Genomic DNA, 20626 nt, shown 5'->3' on the forward strand with positions numbered 1-20626 from the left:
ATATTCTATTATAGCGGCCCTAATGGACTGACATGTGGCCCCCTCTTCTGTGTCTGTCACATGTCTCTCTCTTATAAGGACACTTGTGCTTGGATTTAGGGCCAAGTCAAGATCTTTAATTTGATCACATCTTCAAAGGCCCTTTTCCCTTAGAGGGTGACATTTACAGATTCCAGGGATGAGGATCTGATACCTTCGGGGGCCATTACTCACCTGATTCCAATCATTATATATTAAAGTATGGCTTAATAGTCACTTCAGAAAACAAAAGTGTTCCCTAAGGCTGAAGATGAAAGCCAAAGTGCTAAGAAACCCTGGACAAAGAAGGAAACCCTGTGTCCTAGACAGCAAGGTTGTGCCACTGAACGCCCCAAACCTGGGGGTCCCCAATGCCACAGTCAGACTGTGCTAGGTAATACATTTCTATTGTGAAACAGAAAGAGAGAGAGACCAACATTCTTCCACACGACACACGGCCCTCCCCTCTCTCCCCTGTCCCCGCCCCCACACACCCTTGCTCGCCCTGGTCTCGCCAGCTCCTCTGTCGCCCTGCTTGGCGGAACACCTGCCCCTGCCCCCTCCTCAGGAACAGCGCCTGCGCGGTTGCCCACTTGGGCCTTGGATCAGAGCAGAGGTGCCCAGCAGCTCTTAGATCCTCGCTTCACCTCCTACTCGATGTGGGAGGCCTAGGGAGTTACCCCGTTGGCCTCAGTTCCCCCACCCATTAGATGGATAGACCTACCTCAGGATAATCAGGTGGAATGAGGGAAACCTCTAGAACTCACAGAGCCTGGCCCGCAGTTCTCACTTCCTCTCCCCACCCTCATCCCAGATGTGCCTCCCTCTCTCTGAATGTCCCCTACACTGGCCCGCATGCATACTTTGTTGTTTTCACTTTTCTTCAAGGGCACTTGTCTGATTCATCTTGGGTCCCCAGCTCCTAGCACAGAAGAGCTAAGTAGACAGCTGTTGAATTAAATAAAATAAAAGTTCAGGGCTCTGATGTGGATTCATCAGAAGTGCTACAATTAAATTGTTTTGAACATGAGATGAGAGAGATATAACTTTTTTCATAATTTAAGGACCCAGATCCTTGAAGGAAGACCTAAAAAAATCAGAATGATCACTGTGGAGATCTTGTAACAACTTTAAATTGCTAAAAAGCCGTTATTACTTGTATTCTACTTTCAAATTTTGATGAGTCTTTTAAGTTTTTTCTTCTGAAGTTACTAAAGTTTGTGAAACTAGTCCAATGGCTACTCCAGACCAAATTTCCCATCATCATCTAACGTGAAGATTAAATTTAATGTACGCAAAAGACAGACAGATGGACTGAAGCAGAATGTAAAAGCAATTAGAAATAATGGCCCTGGCCATGAAGGCACGCAAATTAAAGAATTGTCAACTCAGGACAGAGATTCTATCAGTGATGAATCTGTCGTTTCACTTGACTGCTGATCTAGTACAATTATGGGAAAACTAACAGAAACGAGCTCAGTGAACAGACAGACTGGGGCCATTTGTTTCTTAAGTGAAATTTCTCGGCACCCAACTTGGGCCTTTGCTTTTCCATCACCGCTGAGTGACAGTTGGCAGAGAGAAGTGACCTTTACTTAACCTTGAGAATAACTCTACCCCTTCCTGGCCAAAATAAGGAATGTGTGTCAATGCCTATTGACCATCCATTTGCTGCAGGTATTGGATGTGTGGTCTAAGTCGATGATATCTTTGCCTTTTTGAACTTTATTTTACTAAATAAATATCTTTCATAGGTGATCTTAAAACTTAGAGAGGGCCACACACCAGGTACAGATGCATGACAAATTTAAAAGGGAACTTTGATCTGTTTTGTTTTGGTTTGGTTTGGTTTTTTAACTCAAACATTCATCTGAATGAAGGTAGAGAAATAACCAGATTTCACCTGCCATCCTCTTACTGGAGGACAATCCACTTTCATTCCTTTAGGTATTTAAAAAATGTTTATTGCTGTCAGCAACCCAATAGATAAGTGATTCCAAAACAAATGCTAAATCAAGCACGGCTCCTAGACTTAACTCCCTCCCTCCCACTGTGTAATGATTTGTTCAAGGATCCCAGGTAAAGGACATCAGATCAGATATCCAGTCTCTCAGAGAAAATGGTCTCAGTGAAGTTAAATTCCAAAACTTGCCCTCGTTTTCACCTCTCCAACTCATTTTTATCAGGAGCTTCTTGTCACCAGTAAGATCAGTGCATTGGGCTAAATCAGACTTTTATTGTTGGATTAATCATGAAAATGCCATGAGTCAAATAACTTGTATGTTTGAAAGGTACTGATGAGTCCATCAACCGCACATTCTGTGGATCAAAAATAGACTATTTCAGGTATACCCTTGATTAAAAGTCGATAAGATTGTGGCCAAGTTTATTTAATGGTTATAGAATTTCAAATCTACATAAATAATAAATATGGAATAGTATCTAATGACCAATGTTTTAAATATTTCCATTGTTGTATTTAATAAATATCACTTATTTTTTTTTAATTAAGTTTATTGGGGTAACATTGGTTAACACAATTATATAATTTTCAGGTGTACATTATAATTTGACATCTGTATATTCTATTGTGTGTTTACCACCCAAAGTCCAGTTTCCTTTAGCTACCATATATTTGATCCCCTTTAGCCACTTCACCCTCCCTCTACCCCTTCTATATTTGACCCCCTTTACCCCATCTACCTCCCACCTCCTCCCGAACGCTCTACCCTCTGGTAACCACACATCTGCAGTGCAGAGAATTTCAAAACCATAAAAACAACAAAAAAATGAAATTACCCATAATCATCACCCAAAGACAATTAACCCTATAAGTCTTGTAAAGGTTATTCTAAGGATGTGTGCATGTGTTTTAACAATGACCAAAAAGGAACACTGTAAATAATTTTACCTCATTTTTCAAATAATATTATACTGTGAGCATTTAACAACTGCATAATATTGTGTCATATGCATGCACCATAATTTATTTCACGAATTCCCTATTATTGAACTTGTAGGATAATCCTGTTTCCTTTTTTATCAATGTTATTGTAACAAATATCCTATAAAAATATTTGCCCTTATCTCTGATTATATACTTAGGAAATATTTACAAAAGTGTAAGGGATATAAAATTCCTAAAAGCTCTTATTACTGATTGTAAAATTGCCTGAGAAGGTAGACTCGATTTTACATTCCCACCAGCAAAGCATGACTGTTCACTTGTCAACATCATGTGTTGATAACCTATTTATTTAATATGCATATTAAGCTTTATTCAAGAAAGTGATAGTGGGTCTTCCATGATCATTTCCAGAATAATGAAATAAGTTCAAAGAAGTTAAAAAGTGGTTTGGATAGCTAACAGGAGTTCGCTGAGACTTAATTAACATGCAAACTTGTATTAAGAGCTTCCTGGCAGCCCCAGAGGGCAGAAATCACTTACTTGTCTTTAACTTTCAAAGTCACTTACATGACTTTAACTTTCAAACTCATTTAGAAACATCCCTTTATATACAAAGTAATTCTTTTGCAAAAATAAAAATGATTATGGGGCTGGTTCAAAAATTAAACGTGCTTAAGGCATCTTTTGTAAATGATTTATAGCAATATATAAAGACTTTCAGCCTCCATGGAAGTGTCCTAGAGAACTCTTCTTTTGAAATAGAATGCATAGAGAATAGTGTGATCTGATTATAGACATATGAATAGTGTGATCTGATTATAGACATATGAAAGTTATTGAAGACTTATAGATCATCTCGTTACATAGGTCTCAATTACAGCTTACCACATTGTTAAAAAGAATACAGAAAACACAATTTTAAAATTACGCTTAAATTATGTAATTTTCCTTTCAGAAATTTATGAGACACTTCAGATATTTCTAGAGTCTTAGCATCATTGTCCAGGACACCCATCATCACTCAGCTTTTGAAGCACACGAACCGCAATCAATAGGTCAGATCAAGCAACTTCCTTACCCAGTCCCTACCCCTGTTTCTCAGAAAAATTATGAATTCTCTTTCCCATTCTTTAGCTTTTTTCCCCAGTTGCAAATACAGTATCTTTGAGGAAATCCTTCTTTAAGTCAAATTCCATCTCAGTAACATCTTGTCTCAAGCACTTAGCAGTAAGTGCCCAGCACACGGAGGTTTCTTTAAAAGCGTTTGCACACTTCATCTTTACAAGAAAGCTGATCCGAAACCCCCTATCTTGGGAATGGACTTTATTTGAGGTGCTGCTGTCACAATGTATTTCTGGATCTGACAAATAAACCCTCGGACCAAGTCCAGGGTGAGGTTGCCCTTTGCTTTGCTTGCGTCACCAGAAAGAGGCAGTTAGGAAGTGCCGACGCCACACGTGTCCGTGTAAAGCACTTTGGTACCCTCTCCTTGCCCTCAGAACGCACCCACGCGATGGAGCTTCCGCCCGCCGTCACACCCTCCCACCCCGTCCCCCTTGCTCCTGCTCCAACGACGCCGGCTTCCTTCCCGTTTTGGCCCTTCAGCTTCTTGTTCACCTCAGGGCCTTTGCATCCACGGTCCCCATGCCCGAACGCTCCTTCCCCAGCCTTCCGCCTGGTCGGTTCCTCCTCACCCTTCCGGTTGGATCAAACGCCACCCCCCTTAGACCGGGTTTCCCCCCGTTATTCTCCGTCATGTTTTTCATGGCACAAATTGCCATTTGTAGTTCAGAACAATGCTTCTCAAAGTTTCTGGGAGTGTAGGATGGATTTTTCTAAATTCCCGGTCCATTATGATCTATACTTTTATAAAATATGATAAAAATGGGTTACTAGAAAAATGAGATGGAAAAAAGACAACAGCAACCTGATTTTTTTTTTTTTTTCCTATACTCAACAAACATAAAATGATTTGGTCAGATTGCTCTAGAAGTTTAGAAACACTTCTCTCAACTTCTGTGCTAGCTTGTCTCAGCCTGATACACACAGGTTATGGCCCAGCCCTAGTTCACAGACCTCACTGTGATAGTCATTGGTTTGTTCCCACGAGACTGTAAGCTCCATTGGGGGAGGGACCTCACCTGTCTTATTCATCACATGTCCCCGAGGCCTAGAATGGTACCTGAAAGAGAGCAGGCATTATATACGTTTTTACTGAATGACTTGAGTGGGCGGACAATCAAACAGTCGCAAATAAAGGGGAGTGTGTAGCAAAGGGGGTCCACTGGGTGGTTTGGCTGGGTGGAGCAGAGTGGCCCACCATCGGCTGAGTGTCTGGGTGCAGGGGGACCAGCAGGCGCTCTGGGAAGACCATGTGGCACACTCCCACTGCCCAGGCCCACGGAGCTCTGCTGCTTTACCCCACGACAGCTCGGCTCGGCCAGTCCCCACGCCTCTGACCAGATTCCCTGTGAGGACCCTGGGTGGAAATTCCATTCGTGGTCCACTGACGTGGCCTAGGTGGGGGTGAGGAGAGATTCAGAGGGACTCTGGGAGTCGGGTTTAGGTGGCATTGGCTGGCAATCATCAGCCCTCTGCTAATGAGTGGTACCTAAGGCTGAATACAGGGTGCCCAGGGAGGCCAGTGGGGACTCGGGCCTGAGGTAGAGACGGGACCTGCAGGGCCTGCGGGGGGTGGTCAGGAAAGAGACTGGGGGCAGCTGAGTCAAGCCTGGTGGGCCCTGCTGTCTCGGGACTCATGACCTCGAGAGAGAGCAGGTTCAGACAGACGCCCACAGCGGAGATGAGGGAACTGAGCCTTTCCGGACTTATCAGCCCGGGCGGGAGAACTGTTGTGGGCAAAACACACAGGACAGAGAGCAATGGGCCCGGGGAAGGGGGCCGGCCCGGGGGCCTTTAAGACAGGAGCAGGAGGTGAGGGCGAGGTCACACAGGAAGGCTGAGCAGTGAGGGCTCTTCTCACGGAGGGGTCAGTCCAGGGCAGGACCGAGAGGCAGCTGCAGAAGCGAAAACCCAGCAGGGAGGAGAGGGGACAGGGGAAGCGGAGCTGTGAGGACGCAGGATGCGACGGCGCTGGGAATTCCGCAAGGCCCGGCCTGCCCCGTTGCCGTCCAGCAGAGCCGTCTGGTCCTGCATCCATGTCGGACAGCCCTCGGGGGAGGCCTTCCCAACTCACTTCCCATAAAGAGCCCCGGGAAAGGCAGACCCGGCCAGGAAACCATACTGTACAATCTCAAGGGAGTCTCTCTCTTATGTGCCCAATATTTTCATTTTTGTTGCCTTATTTTTTCTTTTCCTATCACAATTAGCTATGAGATGTTCGAAACTTCTAGAAAAGTCCTCCATTTCGGTTAACCCACGTAGAAGTGCCATTTTCGGTCAAATGGTCAAACACCAGCCATTTCACGTCGCTCCACCTCATGTATTTGGGGCTGATAGAAAGCCGTGGGAGCTTGGGTGGCGAGCTTCCTCCTCAGCCAGTTCTGGGTGTGGAACGAGACAGGTCCCAGAGACCAGAAGGGTGACTGGGCCTTGAAGAGGGGAAGTGGCTGCATCCCCTGGAAAAGAGGAAAAAGGGACGGTGACAAGGGGAGCTGGGGTGGAAGAGCAAAGGGACCAGGTCTTCTCTGGCAGGAGGCTGGGCTCCGGGCTGTCTGCACCCGGCTGGGTGCTCCCAGGCTGAGCCTCGGGTGCTCTGGTTCCGTCTCAGGAGGGCGCTGAGCCAGGCTGGCCCCAGCAGCTGGACCGCGACCACCCAGAGGTGTAAACTTAGCCACCAGCGCTGTCTCTCAGGTATGAAACGTTAAGTCTGTGTTGGTTTTAATCGGATTAGTGAGTCATTTTCTCTCCGTTCAATGTCCAGCCACCCCTGGCGAGGTGAGGCCACCTGCTCCCGCCATTGGGCAAAGTGGAATTAACCATACTCAAGCCACTGGAAGAAGGAATGCCCAGTGTCTTTGTCCCAGAACTGCCCGAGGTGATAGGATACCTGCCTGCTGTTCCACCTGCTGAGGCCTGCCACCAGAAGTGCCAGGTGGGAAGGGGCCAGCATTCTGAGGGACAGCACCGTCTTCCCCACTCCCTATGCCGGTAGTACTGGTAGGCCCTGGCCACTGCCTGCTGTAGGAGGGACGCAAGCCCCACTCACACGGACTCCACGCACCTCCCCCCCGGAAGCTTGCAGGGGTGCCAGGAAGTTCACATCTGCCTCATTTCCCGAGGGCCGAAAACCCAGGCAAACTTCTTCAGAAGTCGTGTTTATGAGACATCACACTCCAGCAGCTTTGTGACTGATATTCAATTGTCCCGCCTACGACAGTGTTTGCACAGGTCAACTCTGAAGAAGAATGAACATGTGTTTATATTTAGGAAATTTCTGCATATAGGTATGTTTACTCCTAAATCACTTCAAGTGGCTTTCTAGATTTAGCAAAATGATTTATACTAAAGGTGACCATACCCATACCCTGTAACCTAGCAACCGCTCCTGGTTATCTACTCAACAGAAATGTACACAGATGTGCACAAAAGGCATATTCAAAAATGTTCATAGCGGCATTGTTCATTATAACCAAAAAACTGGAAGCGATCCAAATGTCTATCAACCATGGCATGGATAAATAAATAGTGATACAGTCCTACAATAGAACACCGAAGAATAGTCGGTGACTCTTATAGACACAGTGTTGAAAAAAAGAAACCAGACACAAACGAGCACACGCTGCATGATTCCATTTATATAAAGTTCCAAAATAGGCAAAATGAGTCTAGGGTTTTAGAAGTCAAAATAGTGGTAATCCTTGGAGAAGAGAGTGTGGTGGCTGGGGGCGGGGCTTCTGGAGCAATGATAATCTTCTATTTCTTAACCTAGCTGCTATTTTAAATGACGTGTCATCTTTTTTTTTTTTTTGCATTTAACTAAAGGATAGTTAACATACAATCTTACATTTGTTTCGGATGTACAAAGGTGTGTCATCATTTAAGATTCATCAAGCACTTACGATTTGCTCACTTTTCTCTCTCTTGCATGTCAATAAGAAATCTATTTTTAAATGCATGGTTTAAAATATCTTTTAATGATCTATATGGTAGCTGTAACTGTTGTTAGGGACCAGTTTATTGTAGAAAACTATGTCAAACTTCCTAATTTGCAATGTAGTGTTTGATGTATCTGGAGAGACTCCAAATTACGACAGTTGGTGACCATCGATGTTTGGTGTTGTTGATAATGGAAGCCCCAAGACTTACACCTGACCTAAATCGGGGTATTGGCCCTGCACATACACTGTTTAACAAAATAATCCTGGAATGCTAAGTAATTTAAGATGCTCACAGAAAGATCCAGTCTAATGATTACCTGGATCACAGTGATCAGTCTTTCCTTCATGTCTTACTTTGGAACTGCAGTCATCATCCTAAAAGTACACCTGGGACCTCTGTATGTGATGGATGGCTCAGAGGTCACTGCACATGGCAGAAGTCAGAACCTTGATAGACCCAGGAGAGTTGAAAACCGAGCATCATGGAAGAGACAAAAGGATTTCTTTAGAACCTTTTCCTTTGGGTTACTTCTAAAAATTTAAATTTTGTCCTGCCAAAAAAAGATTATATTATTCCTGTAGTGGCTTGGTAACTAAAGAAAAAGATACAAATATTGTTTTAATAGAAGTGTTTAAGCTTTTTAAGACAGCTTTATCGGGACATAATTTATATGGTATCTATTCACCATTGGCATGTACACAGTTCACGCAATTCAATGACTTAGCACATTTATAGAATTATGCAATAATCATCATCACCCAGTTATAAAACATGTCCATCACCCCAAAACGTTTCTTTGTCCCCATTTACAGTTAATCCTTCCTCCTACTCCCAGCACAAAGTGACCACTGTTTCGCTTTCTGTGGCTATCGATTTGCCTTTCGTGACATTCATGTCACTGGAATTGTACAATGTAGTCTGTTGCTTCTGGCTTCTTTCACTTAGCATGTTTTCAAGGTCCAGTCAAGTCTTAGCATGTAATAATACTTCATGTAATAATACTCTTTATTGTTGAATAATGTCCCATCACATGGCTTCACATGGCTATACTGCATTTTATTTATCCATTCACCGGTTGATGTACATTAGGATTGTTTCTGGTGTGGGGTTATTATGAATAGAGCTGCTGTGACCATCTGTGTACATGTCTTTTTGGGAACAAACGTTTTCATTTCTTCTGGGTGGATTCCTAGAAGTGGCATTGCTAAGTTGTATGGGAAATATATGTTTAACTTTTTAATAAAACTGCCAAATTATTTTCCAAACTATTAACAATTTTACATTCACACCAGGATGTTCCAGTTTCTCCACATCCCTACTCACCCTGCTACGGTCCGTCTGTTTAAAATTGTAACCATTCTAGTAGGTAGATGCCAGTATCTCGCTGTGGTTTTAATTTGCATTTCTGTAAGGACTAATGATGTTGAGCATCTTTTTGAAATATCCAAAACTCTAAAATGAAATCTGCTTTTAAGGATTACTATCTAATGATATAATGAAATATTAAAATAATAATGGATTTCGCATTTGCCCAGCAACCTCTAAGGCAGTCGAAATTATTTTTATAAACATCTATCATTTTTACGATCATCATAAATGAGTACCTATTTATGCCTTTGTCTGTCACCAACAATTCTATAAAAATGAGTCATGCAGACTCGATTCATGCCCTGCAGGAAGGAAGAAAATTCTCCTTCTGGTGTTTCTGAACTGGGCAGTTTTCCTCTTGCTTCAATATATCATCTTCCTATCCCAGAAAAAAAGGTGATAAAAATAAATCGCTCGAACAAACAAACAAACAAACACCTCTGTGAGTTCAGTTGATTGTTCAAAGTCCAAAATAAAATAATGGGAAATTTTCAGTAGCATCTATGTAATTAGCACGGCTGGAATGTGCCGCAGAAGCAAATGAAAGGGGCGACACATGGTCCAAGGTCGCTGTAATTCCCAGCGGGCGAGGCTGCCCAGTCACAGAGGCGGGGGGCGGGGCAGGGGCTGGGCTCGTTGCTGGAAAGGGGCGTTTTGTGGAATGTGGGTTCCGATCTCAGATTTGATTCTTTCTGTGCTGGGGTTTTCTCTGGATGGGAAGGGATGACGCGAGTTCGAGAGCTCTTAGAAAAGAGTTCTTAGACTTTCTTCTCCCCGCTCTTAAGAGATCGAGTATCCCAGGTCTCCTTCGCTTTTCCATTTCACACCCGTTCCCTAATGGCGTAAGCTCCTAAAGCCCATTGCAAAATCTCAACTCAGGGAGGAATGAAGTTTCACCGGCTGTGGCCACTCGCTGGGTCCAACAGCGCCTCTGAACTCCAGGCCATTTTATAACGTCTCGAAGAAAAGAATGGCCTTTTCGAGAACCTCGTCTGTTTCCTCTAGAATGCCTTGGCCTATGCTCCCCTCTCTCCAATTCCAAAGTTATTTTCTGGCTGGAGGACACCAGACAGACACAGGGTGGACTCATAAAAACTGTGCTCTTGCTTCATGTCTAGCCATACGCCAATGGAAACGGGCCCATATGTCCACCCATAGCCATATGCAGGAATGGTCAAAACAGTATTTTTCCTAAGAGCCCCAAACTGGAAACTAACCAAATACTCATCGATAGGAGAAAGGACGAATGGCGGTGTATTCGCAGATGGGGTCCTACTCAGCAATGAGAATGAGCCACCTACAACTGCATACACAGTGGGAATGAGTCTCACAAACTAATGTTAAGGAAAGAAACCAGATACAGAAGAGCGTATGCCCTGTGACTCCACTGATACCAAGTTCAAAACAAGGTCAATGGAATCTACAGTGTCAGAGGGGGTGGTGAATGGAGGGAGCACAGGGGATTGTCCTGCTCTGTTTTTGATCTGGGCGCTGTTTTCATGAGCACAGTAACTTTATAAAAATATATCAAGCTTAGTCTACGGTCATGCCACCCTGAACAAGCCTGATCCTGTCTGATCTCGGAAGCTAAGCAGAGTCGGGCCTGGTTAGTCCTTGGATGGGAGACCACCTAGGAAGACCAGGTGCTGTAGGTGTAAAGAATAAAAAATAAGGGATGGTAAACTGACAAGGTCCTTGCAATCTGTGAGGTCAACCAAGGGTTGCCTTGCCTAAAAAATATATATATCTCAAGCTTATGATATGATATATATAGTTTTTCTATGTAGATGTATTATTGTGCAATAAAAAGTTTACATTAAAAACAACTGATATTAGCCACCTTTGGACAGAGAAAGGGGAAGACAAGAGAAGGTGACTTTTCTTTGGCAACATGCTTTTCTATACTGTTTGGATTGTTAAAGTATTTGTATGCAGGACACAGGACGAATGGATGGCGGTGTATTCACACATGGGGTCCTACTCAGCAAGCAGAAGGAGCCTCCTACAACTGCATACACCACCTACAGGAGTATATTCCTCCTACTTTTTAATATTGATGGATGATTTGAGCACTGAGGTTATAGTCCTTTCTGTTTTCCTTTTTTTACTTTTCCTGCGTTCTTAAAAACAATAAATATCATTTAAAGAGTTAAATATAAACTGACAAACTTTTAAAAACCCATGAAATCTAAAAATGTCTTTAAAAAGTTGATTATTAAACATTTTTTCTTTCAAAATATTTATTTCAAGTAGAAACTTACATAATGTACTGTATATAGGAAGACAACCACGTAAGACAGTTAAGTAAAAAACCTTGAGGGGAACATATATTTGGTCATTCAACTATTAAAAAAGTGAAAATAATTTTCCATTAGATGCTTTGATAGAAAACAGTGTTATTCAAGTAACAAGCCCAAAGCAGTCCCCAACTTAAGAGTTCAAGCTTTTCTCTCTATTCGTATACATAGCCCTTAGACAACAGTCATATACATTTTTATCCCCTAAAAATCCATCTTTTTATTTCTATTATTCCTACAGAAATTATTGTGTTTTATTTGTTTTTCATAAATAATTTGTTTCAGAATGCCACGAAGCAACCCCCATAGACCCTTGGACAATATCTAAATCATTGTTACAAAAGCAGACATAGCTAAATAATGAGCCTCGGATTAAGTGAGAGGCACGGGTGGGTTATTATTCTCTATGGGAGTAATCTGTCATTTGATCAGCGGAGTGACAGTGTTGAAATGTGCTTGGAAAGTTGGCCCTACCAGATAAGAACCATGTTGACACAAACCTTCTCTTGGCCCTGGAATCCTTTCTCAACGGTAGGTGTGAGTGCCCTGAACCAGGATCGCCAGAAGGAAAAGTGAAAGCTGAGGTCTTGCCGTGAGTGGAGTGCTGGCCAGAGACAGTCACAGCAGCCCCCGTCCCCGGTATACCCAGGGCAGTGCAGAGTGTCCAGGCACAGCTGTTCTGAATTGCGTGTGAGGCAGGTCGGGCGTGGGAGGGAGACCCCACTTATTTGGATGAGGAGCATAGGGCACTCCCTGGAGAGTGACACCCGGGGAGCAGACCCTTACCATCATGCCCACCCTGTCCTCCAGATCCCTGTTCTGGGTGTGTCAGCCAGCCTCGGCCCTGTCCTCCTGGGCCATTGTCCTCCGGGCCTTCCGCCTCGCGGCACTGAAGGTCGGAGGGTCGGGCTTCCTCCTCGTGCTCTGCATCCTCCGAGTCCGAGTCGTCGTTGTAGAAATGAATCGTGGCTTGCACCGGGAAACTGGCCAGTACCTTTTCCCCAGAACTCTGCAGATATTCCTGACGCTTCGAAATAGGTAAATAAAGTCTGATGTTTGAAAAACAAACACAGCATTAGTCAACTTGAAACGGTCCGAACTCCACCTAGAGGAGCTTTTTTCCTAGAAGCAGCTAACTCCCTACACTTTTCTCCGGCTTTGCCTTCGCTGCACACAGCGGTTTTTGATTGATTGATCGATCGGTCGATCGATTGATTTTTAAGTCACCAGAACACAAAATGTGGGCAGATGGACCTGGGAAGGGATCCCACACTAGTTCAGAAATAAAGTATAATCTGAGTGGGCAAATCAATTTAGTGGAAAAGCTGTGCTTCCGTAAAAGTGAGAGTAAATGAAAACATCGAGTTCCAAGATTGCCAGACTCACTCTGACCCCGTGGAGGACCTGAGCCATCCTGGGGAACATATGTCCTGTTTAGGTCACACCCCCGTGCATGGGGGACGTTGTGGCCCTCGGGGCTCTAGCAAAAACTGGACTCTGAAACCCCATTCTAGAAGAAAAGTAGCTAATCTTTCTGGACGCTATGGTGAGGAGGGGGATCCCTTGCTTTTCCAGAATAGAAAAAGGCAACGCTGGCCATTTGTCTAGTAGAAAGAGAAAGGAGGTTGGGGTGGGGAGGGGGAGGTGGGGGAGGAAAAAAACAAGAAAAAAAGATAGAAAAAAAGAAAGGAAGGAAGAAAATAACTTGAATAAATAAATTCGAAACCTCTAAATCCAGGCTTTGTGACTTTAGGATTCCAGTTATACACGGAAAGTATTTCAAATGCCGCCACCCCCGCTCCTCATAATCTCTTATCCTTGCACTGCTCACTAATTTGTTTGCGTTCCACCCCGCGGTCTTCGGAAGAACTCATAGCGATTATCCTATCCATTGGTCACTGCTTATTTGCAAAGCTGATTTCGATTTTCTCCTTTGTGGACAGAGGAGAAAAAGGGAAAAAAAAAAGCTGTAAATAATGCATGACAATTTTGAACTCGCTAATATTTCCAAGAGATCAGTGATTTTCCACCACCAAGGGACATTGGGCAATGTCTGGAGACCTTCTCGTTGCCACAACCGAGGGGAAGCTACTGCATGCAGTGGGTAGAGGCCAGCGATGCTGTCCAATTCCCCACAAGGACCAAGACAGCCCCCATGACATAGAATCATCTAGTGCAAAGTGTCAATAGTGCTGAGGTTCAGAAACTCTGCAACAGACAGAGAAAAAACATATAGGACAGAAATATAAGCACAGTTTAGTATTCGCCCATGTTAAAAATTAGATGTTATGCTAAAGTACAACGGTCCCTCCCCCTTATCCGCAGGGGATAAGTTCCAGGACCTCCAGGGGATGCCTGAAACTGTGGGTGGCACCAAACCCTGCATACACTACATTTGTTCTTAGATATACAAACCTATGACAAAGGTTAGTTTATAAATCAGGCACAGTAAGAGATTGACAACCATAATAAAATAAAACAACATACTGTAACAAAAGTTATGCGAGTGGCTTAGGGGCCATTATTAAGTAGAATCAGGGCGACTTGAACACAAGCACTGTGATACCCCGACGTTCGATCTAGTCACCGCGTCTCAGCCAAGTGAATTTTCCGTTTAATATTTTCGGACTGCCGTTGACCGCGGGGAACCGAAACCTCGGAAAGCTAAAGCGATAGAGGAGGCTCCCGTAGTGACAGGCAAATTTGAATGCACAGGATGTCTGGAGCTTGTTTTAAAATAGTCTAACAACAATTAAAAAAAAAAAAAAGGTGTTTGGGGAACCGAAACCTCGGAAAGCTAAAGCGATAGGAGAGGCTCCCGTAATGACAGGCAAATTTGAATGCATAGGATGTCTGGAGCTTGCTTTAAAATAGTCTAACAACAATTTTTAAAAAAAAAAAGGTGATGGGAGAGGGTGACAAACATGATTAGATCCAAAAAACGTTGATGATCGTTGAGGCTGGTGCTGGGCACGTGGGGTTCATTGTACTGTTTGCCACGCTTTCGTGTATGCTTGAAATTTTCTGAAATCAAGACAAAACAGCTTCTGCAGTTTGCAGTACACGCCTCTAGTCACCACACTTTCAACCACTCAAAAAGTGGGGAGCGGCGGCAGAGCGTCTACGTGAGAGGGTGGTGGCTGTCAACCCCGGCGAAACATCGGATCGCCTGGGGACCCTACAAAAACAGACACCGAGGCCTTTTCCCAGAACGAGGGTGTCAGAAGCCCGGGGGAGCAACCTGTGTCTGCACTGCTACAGCAGCCCCATCGACTCTGGGGATTAGCGACCACTGGCAGAAGGGACGCTGGGAAAGCTTTCCTTTTCCAGAAATCGCTCTTTGACCAGTTGGGGGTGGGGGGCTGTAAATTTCATCTCTAACAATTAGCATCTTTAGGTTTTATTAAAGCTTCCAGTCTTTCAGGATACACAGGGTAAAAATCATCTGAGAGGTGGGAGCATGGACTAGGTTCATCCGAGAGACAGATAGAGACAGACTGAGAGAAACAGGAGAGAAGTGGACACAGGAACAAATACAAGTCCTGAGCATGGGCCCTTGTCCCGCCAAGACCATGAAAGGACCACTGAGAGAGGCTGGAGGGACCGATTGTGGGGGAGCACCCACCCGACCTAGGCAGCAGGCATACTGGGAAGGTCTCGTCTGTTCTGGACAATGTGCTAACTTACATCCTGGGAGAGAACTAGAAATGGACCTAAATATCTAAGTCAATAAGCAGACGTGCTTATACAATTCATATTCAACTATATTTAACACAAGACGCTGTGTAGTAAGAGGTATGAAAAAAGGTATAAAGGAAAGGGAAGCCAATTCCAACTTCCATCTGAAACACTGAATGAATGAGTAAATAAATGGATTCCAGAAATCCCACCAAATATCCTTGAAGTTCCTTGGATAATAGGAACTAAAAAGTATTGGAGAACACAAAATTATTTTCCACTTTGTTGAAAATGCATACCATTGAAGACGCTAAAGTGTATTAATGCTTATAGTAAAAGGACATAATGTACTTCTTACTGTGAAGTCATGTTACCTTACAGGATGCTGAAACCCAAAGGCCCCCTTTGATCCAGGAGTTTGTTGGTCACCCCCAGGCTCAGGCTGTAAAGACAGACACATACAAACACACACACAGTCAAGGAGCCTCTGAAGTCACATCCTGAAATTTAAAGAAACAAAATCTAAGTAGCCTGCACTTGTCAGTATCAGTTCCGATTTTAGAGAGAGTTTGAACACCTTAGCAGTATTTGAGAAGCCCCTCTTCCTCTTACTGTCCCCGATGTCCAGGGATTCTGTGAGGGATTCAAAGATGGAAAGAGAAGTCTCACAGCCCCTCAGTTCGGGGGTTTTAAATCTAATGGTGGGAGACACACATGGAGGCAAGTTTCTACACTACGAAGCATCACCCGGTAAGATGCTCGTGATTCCGAGTGGGGAGGAGGATCAGGAAATCTTCACAGAGGGCCAGCAGAGATGTCAGCGGTACTAGGTGGACAATTCTGAGACCACTCCTGGTGGAGCAGAGTGTTACATTCCAAGGGGCGGGGAAATTGAGCTCAGGTGGGGAAGGGCGAGAAGCTCGATGTGGGATGAATGACAGGCCGTGTTGATAAAAAGGCTCTGACAGGAAGCTGAGTCCCAGTTATGGAAAGCCTTGAACCTACTATGGAGTCTAGGTCTCATTCTGGAAATAGGCACTAAAGACCGTTAGTGATTTCTGAGCCGGGAGTTCAACAATAGGATCTGTATTTTCAGGGTAATGGAGCGGCTGGGAGCAGTGCCGAGCCTAGATTGGAAAGGTAAGGGTGGAGGCACCTGGAAAAAGGTGATGAAGATTTAAACTCAAGTAACACCCACCAGAAGGGAAGGAAAAGATGGATTCCAAGGATACTTCAGTAGCATCCAAAAGGGCCACAACCTTTTGTATATCACGACTCTTGAATAGCAAGAGTGGAGGAGGGGACAAGGCACAAGCAGAGAGAGCCAGGTCTGTCCTGCCCACTGTGACCAGTGGGAGTACAAGGGCGGTGAAAACAGTCACACTCTGCCAGCTCAGGGCTGATCCCATGAGGCACTGGACCTCGGTGGATTTGGCCTGGAGTGTAACCAGATTATTTGAGGGACTGAGGAGCCAGACACTGTCATTTGATCTTGATTTCTGAAAGCTGTAGTTACTGTGGAAAAGTGGGGAGTGGGCGTCTTGGGCTGGACCATCTGGGGGTGACATGGAAATGAGCCAAAAGGGGTTGGAGCAGAAACCCCGAGCCCTTGGATTGTATGGAGTTTGGTGGAACCAGACAGGAAATGGGATAAGACCAGCTGGGGCATGACAGCGAAGGCGTCCGAGGCTTGTTTGTCACCAGTGGTCACCACCATGCCCTTCCATCTGTCAGGGGACCTTGGGTGTACACGTGTGGCCTTTGTGAACAATCGTCATTATATTTTATCAGCCGTAACTTTACAATGCACCATGGTGAGCTAGGGAAAAGAGAATGAGGCTCTTTGGAGCAGATTCTTCTCCAGGATGAAGTTTACTCTTTGGGGGCTCCAGGAAATCTGTGTTAAACCCTGTGTTTGATTGCTTAGGCGTCCTCCACCCGCTCTAAGCGATCCAAGGCTGTCAGAGGCGGTTTTACACCTTGTGACGATGCAGACTTTGGTGGACATAAAGGCAGTGTTAACCGGCATAGAGAAATAGCTTCCATTAAGCCAACCATTCTAACTAGACTTTGTGAAACACACGGTACGACTTTACAAACTATAAAAACTTTACCTACAAACATACACAGCTTTAAGAATTTACACCACAAATATCCTCCTATTAAAGATCCTTTTGTGATGATGGAAATGTCTAGTTATACTTTGCTAATTCAAGGGGAATAGAAACGTATACACATTAAGAACGGTGTTTAAGATGTGTGTGTGTGTGTGTGTGTTTTCTTAGGGACGAGAGAACAGCCACAAGCAGCGGCGGTCACGAGGGGCTCGCCTTGCACCCACCCCCGTGCATGCCCGACTTGGCTAAAGCTATGGAACGGAAGCCCGCGAGATGGGTGGGCGGGCCCGGGAAAATACAGTCCCTTGAACCTCCTTCCAGGAAATCGCCTCCCTTCCAGGGCCAGCAAGAAGCCAGGAGGGAAATGGAACAGAGGTCAACAAAGGTTTAGGCTGTCGTTCATCTTTTCCCAGGCAAGGGAGGAAGACGGCACTCTAGGCGGTGGAAGGGCACCCAACGGGTGAGGGCGACTCGGCTGCTCAGGGCACAGGGACTACCAGCCTTTCCTCGAATTTCTCGAGAAATGCGTCACAGGGCTCTGGAGCCGTGGAAGTCTCCTGCTTTGTCGGGAGAGGGCGCTGTTGAGCAAGAAGCGTCCTCTCCCTGCGCCGCGCGGCGCTCGCCCCGCCGGGGCTCCCGGAAGCCGTGCGCGGTACTCGGGGCTGGCGGTCGCCCGCCGCTGACCTCTCCTCCCGGCCAACCGGGCTCTGTCAAGAGCTGGCCCCGGGGGAGCGGGGCAGCGAGCGCTACATTCCCCTTGGAACACTCACCTCCACCCCCCACCCCCAAATCCATGGACACAACTGCTCCATACAGTGCCATGATGATGAACTGCAAAGTTGCTACAGCTTAATATTTTCCTAAAATCTTCATTTTTCTCATAAATGGCCTGCTCATCACAATAGGGGAAAAAAACCACCTGCTTTACATTAGGAAGTATGTTATCGTATTTTTATTCTTTCAACTGATAGGTTCCATATACATTTCATTTGGATAATTGTAAGCTTCTATATTCTCCCTCTCCCAAGTACCTTTTAAGTCTTATTGTTTAAGAACTTAGGTTTGAACGCAGAAGGAATTATTTTCTATTATTCAGATATTGCATGTATTTAATAATAATTTGGGCTACAAACTCATATTCCTGTTAATTTGATATTTACTTCATCCTTTAAATAATAGTAACTGAATTAAAACTCATTTTTCAGACTAATTTAACAAAGTAGTCTAAATATCAAAATACAGTAAAAGGTCTGTTCTTCCGCACCTGAGTTTCTTATCATATCACAAATAACCGCACCCATATGCCACGAGTGTTATGTAAACCAAATGCATGATCCATTCTAGCTTCACTAACTCTCCAGCATTTTAAAAGTCATCCATGTATATTTTAATATATAACAAGGAAAGGTAAATGCCATGAAATCAAGCCATTACTTCAATTAAGTATAAAGCAATTTAGTGACTAATGCAGGAAACAAAAGAATAGTGGTGGCGATTAATCTTTGCCCGCAAAGTCCTCCTCTAGAGTGTATTTGCTCAGACAACATGAGTTACCCCTGGAGTCCTTGCAGACAGGGCCGAATGTGCTTTAGAAGGGGCCAGACAGGAGGTGAGGGCTTTTAACCACACCTTCTGGGCATCCTAGACTGGTCTCTGCTCTCGTTTGCACTGTGGCACCAGCCTAACGCTAATGGCACACTCACCTTTTCTCTAAAACAAGGGGACGGAGGCAGCCTTCTCTCTCTGCCTCTTTCCACCTGCAGGTATGCAGAAAAAAATCCAACATGGAAGAAATCTCTCATGCTCATGAAACAGCTGTGCCAGAGTGACTTTGCTTTTCAAGAAAGGAGAAGTGAGCAGGAGCCCAAACTCCATGTGACTCATGTTTGATTAGCACCTTGCTGGCCAGGCTCCTAATGCAGACCATGGGACTCTTCTGCATTATATGACCAAGGCGGGAGGGACAGGCCCAGGGGGCCTTTCCTAGTCCCTTTATTTCAGAGATGGTGCCACGTTTTGGCTGAACTGGTGGATACCTAGTGTCCACACTTCATCTTACCCGGCTTCCGGTTCTGGTCCGCTGAGCATCTCCGGGGGTCAGGGTCCAAGGCCTCCATGGCATGGCGCTGGAAAGGCAGGGACCAGGAGTGAACCCCAGCATTCAAGGCTGTCTTTTAAAATTATGTCATAAGAGTTGCCATTCTTATCATTTCTAATGTCTGCCCGAAGAGTCACTAGACACCCTAGAATGTGATACATACTGCCATTTGTATTTTTTCCTCCTGCCTCATTCCTCGTCGTCCCTGGGCTTTGAGAAGTCCCAATATGGTACAATCGTCTGCCTGAAGAGTCACTAGACACCCCAGAATGTGGATACATACTACCATTTGTAATTTTTCCTCCTGCCTCATTCCTCGTTGTCCCTGGGCTTTGAGAAGTCCCAATATGGTACAATTAACAAGGGACACAGTAGTTGAGGGATTTCTCTCTCCTCCTGGCTGGACTCCAATTCAGATCCGCACCCCGCCGCCGTAGCTGGCTACCTTGTCGCTCATTAATTTCAACCGCGCGACCTCGGTTATCGAAGGATCTTGACTCTGCATACAGAGATGATTCTACGATGCGCGAAGGGGCAGTCGGTTTCCCCTCTCTGACTGCCTGGCCACTCCAGCCCTTCCACACCTTCCCGGCTACCTGGATTTCCTTAAACCTTACTACCTTGAAAAGAGCTGGTGCACAGGGACAGCGAACGCTGAGCCCCCAGCACAAGGCAAACCAAAGACTATGACCAAGACTGACAATCGACGCGACGGGTCCCCCTGCAAGTCTCGCTGAGGGGCCCCGAGACGTCAAAGTTCCCAGCCCGGTGAATTTCAGATCTACACGAGGAGGCGCTGGCCTGTTTTCTTGTGCGCACCCCCTGGACCTCCGCACTTCAAGCCGTGCGCCGGAGTCCTGAGGACTCCACGTCCACGTCTCTGGCCAGGAGCGTGCCCCGCGTGGCGGTGGGGTTAGGGGACTCGGCGCCGCCGGGGCACCCCGCTCTGCGTTCCCAGCACCACCGCGCCGCGCGCCTCTCGACGCGCCCAGCAGGGCCGCGGGGGCACCCTCACCTCTCGGGCCCGCGCGGCGACGGTGGCCTCCGGGGACCCCCCGCAGGGCAGTGACAGACACGACCC

General features: G+C 45.4%; 1 protein-coding gene and 1 pseudogene across 1 annotated transcript; one reads left to right on the forward strand and one right to left on the reverse strand.

The window, feature by feature from the left end:
• The first annotated feature begins 10891 nt into the window (after positions 1–10891).
• On the forward strand, positions 10892–11010 carry LOC112483808 (annotated as a pseudogene).
• Positions 11011–11577: 567 nt separating this feature from the next.
• Positions 11578–20620, reverse strand: RIPPLY3 (ripply transcriptional repressor 3). The gene is made up of 4 exons (XM_006916777.3): positions 20561–20620; positions 19507–19573; positions 15705–15772; positions 11578–12701 (listed from the first exon to the last, which is right to left on the reverse strand). The coding sequence occupies exons 2-4, from the start codon at positions 19567–19569 to the stop codon at positions 12377–12379; spliced, it is 456 nt and encodes a 151-aa protein (XP_006916839.2). The 5' UTR covers positions 19570–19573; positions 20561–20620; the 3' UTR covers positions 11578–12376.
• Positions 20621–20626: the final 6 nt, after the last annotated feature.

The sequence above is a fragment of the Pteropus alecto genome, unplaced genomic scaffold (assembly GCF_000325575.1).
Source record: "Pteropus alecto unplaced genomic scaffold, ASM32557v1 scaffold97, whole genome shotgun sequence".
NCBI lineage: Eukaryota > Metazoa > Chordata > Mammalia > Chiroptera > Pteropodidae > Pteropus > Pteropus alecto.

Excerpts from the sequence above, each read along its gene's own strand:
- RIPPLY3 (XM_006916777.3), bottom strand. The coding sequence starts at position 19,569 with ATGCCATGGAGGCCTTGGACCCTGACCCCCGGAGATGCTCAGCGGACC. Across the intron at positions 15,773-19,506 it reads GGACCAGAACCGGAAGCCGG|CCTGAGCCTGGGGGTGACCA; the intron begins GTAAGATGAAGT and ends CTGTCTTTACAG. Across the intron at positions 12,702-15,704 it reads GGGTTTCAGCATCCTGTAAG|ACTTTATTTACCTATTTCGA; the intron begins GTAACATGACTT and ends TTCAAACATCAG.